Raw genomic sequence first — 7,111 nt, 5'->3', positions numbered from 1 at the left:
AGGCAGAGAAATAAGGTGTATACTGCAAAGGGATGACAGAAGAAATAAGGTGTATACTGCAAAGGGATGACAGAGAAAAGTATAACAGAATTTCTCATGCATATACATACTGTACAGTCCTTATTCAAACCAAAAACTTTGTAACCTAGAAAACTGTTTTCCTAATGAAGTGACATCAGCTCATGATGTCATCAGCTCTTTGTATTGCTAACATCAATTTCAAAGATAGAATGTCTCTTGGACTGCATGTTGATGATTTATCATTAGCTAGCAAAATAGGCATTTTATCCCTGTTGTTTTGAAGCCTGGTGCTTTCAGTGCTGTTTTATTAGAGAACTTTATCAAAAATTAAACTTTTAATGAACATTCCACTTCTTGCAATGCAAAGTGACTAGTTGACATATGATTCTTCACATTATTTGGTCTCACTATGAAAACCAATGTATTATTACCTGTGCAAAGCTGTAAACCTTGCTTTAGGAAAAATCTTGAGAAAATACAGTGAATGTATCAGAAGTACCAAGATAGCTAATGCAGGAGAATACAGTTAATGTATGGATATTTTCAAGAAAATTAGGCTTGAGGAAAGGTTCAAAATCTCCCACCTAATGCGGAAGAGTTGACAGCTATGTATGCCTGTGATGCATCATGGATAACCAGGGCCATACATGGTGACCTTTAATCGATTATTGTATGATTGACCTTTTTTTTTTTTCAATAAGACGTGATATCTTACATAATTCATGTAGCCAATTTACTTAATTAGACATCATGTCTAATATGGGATATGTATCTGGTATATTTTGTCACAGGTTAGTCGATGTTATCCCAAAGCTTAAAAAATCTAATTTCTGATATTAATTATAAAAAATCTTATTCCCCTAGATATGATGATGTGCCTTGATAATCAGATAATAATCACAAGATAGAAACAGAAATTTTATCTAATTACTGATATATCAGATACTATAAACTTTAGAATTGTTGTAGTCAACCTGCATTTTGTAAGAATTTAACGAGACCCACAGTGCTTTTTGGCCGTAGAACTGCATTTGCCAATCAACTTTGTATCTGTTTGCATTGATGATTTTTTTGTAAAAATGTGTATGGAAAAATCCTGTTTACAGTCTGTTATATGCAAGATAATTTAAATAGGGATTATAAGAAGGAACCTTGGACTTAGAAATCCATCATGTCTGTTTATACAAGATTTACTGTATTTGTTGTTAATCCATTGACAGTAGAATCCAAAGATCTGAACAAAGATATAGCCACTGGATCTGGATAACAGAATGAGATCAAAAGAACAGTACTAAGACCTTGTACAAAAGCCATTCTTTTAAGTACCATTGCAAATGCAGGGCAGTAGCAGGAGAAGGGGCACTGGGTGCACATGCGCCCCTGAATATTTTGTAAAAAGCATAGTAAATGACCAGTAGGGGAGTGGCGATATTTCCTTAATGTTTCTTTTCCATCCCCCCCCCCAATATTTCAAGGCCTGCTACGCCTCTGAAATCAACCAAGAGAATTGCTTTATTATCAGTTGTACTTGGTACATAAAAGATCTGCATTTGTTCAAGGCCTGAGAATAGTTCATGTTTTTTTCATTTTAGATATTCTGTATGCTGATATTGCTTTTTCTCTTTCTTTGTCCATCATTGCTTTTTCTGCAGGACTCATGTGTTTTCTCCGTTTTGCTTTTGGAAGCTCGGTATTTGAAATCTCTCTTTTAATGGCAGGAGAATCACTTTCCTTGGATGTATTTGTGAGCATCTTATTAAGCAACAAACCTTTTGTACCCTGTGATAAACAAAAACAACACATGATTTCACTGAAAAAGTAATACACAAATTCTAAATGCAAATAGAAAAAAAGGGATTAATCCTAGGTCGGACCACAGAGCATGTTGAAAATTGGATTGAAAATTGAAAAAAAATATCAAATTGAAAAACGAAAAAGGAATAAATCATATTATTTTTTTAGCGGTCACGGTAACGAATCCTGCATTCTGATTGGCTAATAGAGCAGTCCAGAGATTCCTATATCTGCCAGGTCCGAGAATCGATATTTTGCGCGCGCTGCTGGCTCAAAGTATGTTTTCGCTGGCGCTGAAAAAAAAATAAGGTCAGTATTTTCAAGACCTCGGTCATAGTATTTCACGATTCGGACCTCCCACCCGGCAAATAACCCTTATGTACTATTTGACTTGTTTCTGTCGCAAAAAGTGGCAGGGCCATGGTCCCCCAGCCCCTCCTCCTCCACGGTGCCTGTTGGTGGCATATCTTTGCTGCATACCAGAGGCTGCATACCTTCTATCCTAGTCACATGAGTCAAGGTATTTGATGAGAAATACAACTGTCTGACAGTTGACATGTGGTCAAGACAAGAGGGTTAAATTGCCACCAGGGGCTACATACCTTTTATCCTAGTCACATGAGTCAAGGTATTTGATGAGAAATACAACTGTCTGACAGTTGACATGTGGTCAAGACAAGAGGGTTAAATTTGCCACCAGGGGCTGCATACCTTCTATCCTAGTCACATGAGTCAAGGTATTTGATGAGAAATACAACTGTCTGACAGTTGACATGTGGTCAAGACAAGAGGGTTAAATTGCCACCAGGGGCTACATACCTTCTATCCTAGTCACATGAGTCAAGGTATTTGATGAGAAATACAACTGTCTGACAGTTGACATGTGGTCAAGACAAGAGGGTTAAATTGCCACCAGGGGCTGCATACCTTCTATCCTAGTCACATGAGTCAAGGTATTTGATGAGAAATGCAACTGTCTGACAGTTGACATGTGGTCAAGACAAGAAGGTTAAATTGCCACCAGGGGCTACATACCTTCTATCCTGGTCACATGAGTCAAGGTATTTGATGAGAAATGCAACTGTCTGACAGTTGACATGTGGTCAAGACAAGAGGGTTAAATTGCCACCAGGGGCTACATACCTTCTATCCTAGTCACATGAGTCAAGGTATATGATGAGAAATGCAACTGTCTGACAGTAGATATGTGGTCAAGACAAGAGGGTTAAATTGCCACCAGGGGCTACATACCTTCTATCCTAGTCACATGAGTCAAGGTATATGATGAGAAATGCAACTGTCTGACAGTTGACATGTGGTCAAGACAAGAGGGTTAAATTGCCACCAGGGGCTACATACCTTCTATCCTGGTCACATGAGTCAAGGTATTTGATGAGAAATGCAACTGTCTGACAGTTGACATGTGGTCAAGACAAGAGGGTTAAATTGCCACCAGGGGCTACATACCTTCTATCCTGGTCACATAGTCAAGGTATTGGATGAGAAATGCAACTGTCTGACAGTAGATATGTGGTCAAGACAAGAGGGTTAAATTGCCACCAGGGGCTACATACCTTCTATCCTAGTCAAATAAGTCAAGGTATTGGATGAGAAATGCAACTGTCTGACAGTAGATATGTGGTCAAGACAAGAGGGTTAAATTGCCACCAGGGGCTACATACCTTCTATCCTAGTCAAATAAGTCAAGGTATTGGATGAGAAATGCAACTGTCTGACAGTAGATATGTGGTCAAGACAAGAGGGTTAAATTGCCACCAGGGGCTACATACCTTCTATCCTAGTCACATAAGTCAAGGTATTGGATGAGAAATGCAACTGTCTGACAGTTGACATGTGGTCAAGACAAGAGGGTTAAATTGCCACCAATGGAGGGGGGTGGAGAAGGTGAGACCTCTGCCATACTGACGCAAGAGAAATTACCATTTCCAATGCTAAATTTAAATTGTGTACACAGAGAGAATAGTAAAAAGAGCTACTGCTTACTTGATTTTCTTGTTTCGCTTTTCTGGGTTTGGCTGTCAGTGACGGTGGTTCTTGCACAACTTCCCCAAACTTTGTTTCATCTAAAATAATATTTCATAGAATTTCTCAATAAAATCATACCACTAGTAATTTGGAAATTGTTTTGAAATATAATTAGTAAAGGATGGGTAGCTGATCAAAATTCTTTAACAATTTACCTTTGAACTTGGAAAAATCCAGCTCATCTGCAGACATTTTCTGTAACCTTTTCTGTTTCATCTTTTTTCTTCTCTGCTTCAAATGGCTGCAAACAGAAAGCAATATCTAAAATTGTTTCATCATACTGTAGTTTTAATAAACAGGCATGTAGCTACGAGAGGTAGTCACAGTGTAAGGGTGCTGCGGGCCTGATTAATAAGTTGCTGTATATAAGGGGCGGTGGAGTGCTCCCAAAAGGGGGGCTAGGAATGAAATAAAAAACATCCTATTTGAAAAATGTCTCTATTTAGTACTGTACCTAAATAAACCACTGCAGTTTTTTTGGATGTTGTTTTAGACAATTTTATTTTCACCTATCTACTGTTCTATATTATAAGGAAATGTTTCTGTATCTCTCCCCTTAATATTTCTAGGCCTGCTACAGCACTGTTCAGACTTCAGTTTGCCCAATGATCCTGGGGAGCCTATGATTTAAGAGGCACAATATTAAAAACTGAAGATTATGGCCATGGTGATACCATCTTCAGTGAATATTTTATGTTCATGTTTTTTTTAGATCGTTGATAGTGTAGCTATTTTTACATCTATCAATAAGAGACTAAGGAATATAAAGATCATGATCATATACCTCTTATTGTGAAATCTAGACAACTAGCACGGTTGGAATGATAGAATTGGGAAATATTCAAGTATGGGAGAGACAAAGGCTTTACTTGTAAGGAGGCCCTATATAGTTGGTTGACCATTTACTCACTTTTTTCTCCTGTCACTCATTTTTCTATTTGTCTTCATTGATTCTGCTACTGCCATAGCTGCCTCATGATCAATTCTATTAAAAAACTCTCTCTTTCCTTCGCCAACCTTTCTTTGAAACTTGGATTTAAGAACTGCTTTTTTCTTCTGCTCTGCAGGTAACAAAAACAAAATACATTATGAAATTTCTGATATATGAAGGTCCTACCACCATTTGGAAGACTCTTAGGAACAATGTTATAGACAAGGTTTGAGGTTGGTAGGTAAGGCATGTGATTTTGAACAAAATCTGTTACCAATATGAATTAATCATAATGCCTTAGTTTGTTTTATTTTTTATGAAGTTGTGATAATTTAATGTAATTTATGCAATTTGTTTGAAAACAGTTATGGCCCCCTTGTACATGCTGGATACTGTTATTCTGACATCATATTTAAACTATTAAAACCAACCTTAGTCACAAATTTGGGGATTTCTTACTTTGCCAATAATATCCCCTATATGTTAGTATCAGTGATACACCCACCAATAGTCAGAGCCTGTTTTCCCTCCTTTTTCTTCTTCTTTTTCTTGGATGCCAGCACTTTAGCACGTGAAATAAGATCTCTCATACCACGAGGAATACCCTGTTCGTCTTTTAACATTTTCTTTTCAGCCAACACACTCTTTTTGCTGAGGAAAAATAATTTATCATACTTTAACCTTGTGCTTTGAGCAATACAGCATGTTAGTAGATTCTTATTATTTTACTAGATTAAAGACAAACGTCGTTTAGTAGTGTTGTTGATTAGCATTTTATGATGATTATTTGGTTTATCAATACACAAGGTAGGTTATCCCACACATGTCCAATAAAGGATTTCATTTATATAGCAATTTCATATTTATAACACTGAGTGCCTTACCTTATTTTTTCATTAGTTATCTTATTTGGTCCCTTGTGAAATGGATCGCATGATTTAATTTTCTTGTGCCTACTTATTCGCCCCATATTTTTCAAATATTTGAACTCAAATCGTCCACTGTACAACCAAAACGAGAATGCTACTGAATTACGAAAACAGCCAGGCGTTGCTGTACGGCGGAGAAGGAATAATAAGCCTGGTCATCACAGGGAGCCCGTCAATGTGTTACCAGTAACAAAAATGGCCGGCTTGCGAAGTAGAAGAAATTTAGCACTTTTTGGCATTGTTCGGGTTAAAAGCTGACAATTTATTGGGCTAATGTCGGTGCATATGTATTTAAGAAAATCTCTGCGCTGCTGTAAGGTAGGTTTGAGTTTTTTAAGGCTTCGGTTTGTTGTCTCACTGTTTAATTAGCTTATGTTATCCTAAATTGTTGTAAAATGCAATGACTTATTCTTATTTACACCTTTAACAGATATTGACATCAAGTACCAACAGGTATCTTGGCCGTGATGAAGTAATGCCGGGTTTCCAACAATTAGGTAAAAATAAAAATTAATGTAAAACCACAGGTAGCCCAAATCTACAAAAGGCTTCAATGTCAAAAAGCTCAATGAACCAGCCGTCTTTAAAGGTTGGTTCTCACTAGGACGCAAGCGAAGGCGCAAACGGAAGCGCAACACAAGTGAGAATTAGTCAAACACAAGCACAAGGAAATCAAGCAGTTTTGTTCTCTTGCGCTTCCTTTGGCGCTTGCATTCCAGTGAGAATCGTGAAATCACATGCACTGCGTTTGCGCTTAAGTCCAAGTGAGAACCAGCCTTTTAAATTTAAATGATCTTTTTTTTTCTCTTCAGGGAGATTGTACACTGCTGCTGTCCTAGGAAGATCTGGTCACGAACAAACCCCACCCAATTCCCAAAATGAGGATCCTCTTACCACCTCCCCCCAAGGAGTAGAACCCTCCCCACCCTTAAATACACAGGCCTCCGTCCCCACTTCTTCTAAAGAACAGCCTCCCCCCTCCCCTCCTCCGGCCGGCTTGTGTTGTATGAGTGGTTGTCAAAATTGTGTATGGCTGCAGTATGTTGACGATATTCTGCAATATTACAAAGAGAACAAAGCCAAGGGCAAAGAGAACACAGTCAAGGTCAAAGACATTCTGCAGGAAATACCAGATGAATCAGTGAGAACTTTTGTTAAGCTCGAATTGGGAATCAAATAATATGTTATGAAAATTCCCAGGTTTATTTTATAACCTTGTAAATAAACTTTTAAGACACTATTATTTATATGAAATCACACATTGGTCAATAAAGCTACAAACGACAAATATTTATTTTTGTCTCACGTTTTCTTAGCCTTTTTATTAGGAAATCTAAGAACAACATAATTGAAATAATGATTTCACTATTTGATTTGTCAAGCACTCGCA

At 37.6% G+C, this 7,111-nt stretch overlaps 2 protein-coding genes across 2 annotated transcripts; one reads left to right on the top strand and one right to left on the bottom strand.

Annotated features, from left to right (window-relative positions):
* Positions 1–1,515: 1,515 nt before the first annotated feature.
* Positions 1,516–5,835, bottom strand: LOC5497865 (coiled-coil domain-containing protein 137). The gene is made up of 6 exons (XM_048720103.1): positions 5,677–5,835; positions 5,298–5,443; positions 4,772–4,922; positions 4,017–4,102; positions 3,820–3,899; positions 1,516–1,800 (listed from the first exon to the last, which is right to left on the bottom strand). Exons 1-6 carry the CDS (start codon positions 5,760–5,762, stop codon positions 1,594–1,596), a joined length of 756 nt encoding a protein of 251 aa, XP_048576060.1. The 5' UTR covers positions 5,763–5,835; the 3' UTR covers positions 1,516–1,593.
* An 11-nt stretch (positions 5,836–5,846) lies between these two features.
* Positions 5,847–7,015, top strand: LOC116603648 (oxidoreductase-like domain-containing protein 1). The gene is made up of 3 exons (XM_032365206.2): positions 5,847–6,039; positions 6,152–6,218; positions 6,534–7,015. The coding sequence occupies exons 1-3, from the start codon at positions 5,995–5,997 to the stop codon at positions 6,899–6,901; spliced, it is 480 nt and encodes a 159-aa protein (XP_032221097.2). The 5' UTR covers positions 5,847–5,994; the 3' UTR covers positions 6,902–7,015.
* The last annotated feature ends 96 nt before the right edge of the window (positions 7,016–7,111 follow it).

This window comes from Nematostella vectensis, chromosome 12, assembly GCF_932526225.1.
Source record: "Nematostella vectensis chromosome 12, jaNemVect1.1, whole genome shotgun sequence".
NCBI lineage: Eukaryota > Metazoa > Cnidaria > Anthozoa > Actiniaria > Edwardsiidae > Nematostella > Nematostella vectensis.
The sequence above is the reverse complement of the archived record's forward strand: the minus strand, read 5'-3'. Positions and strand labels throughout refer to the sequence as shown.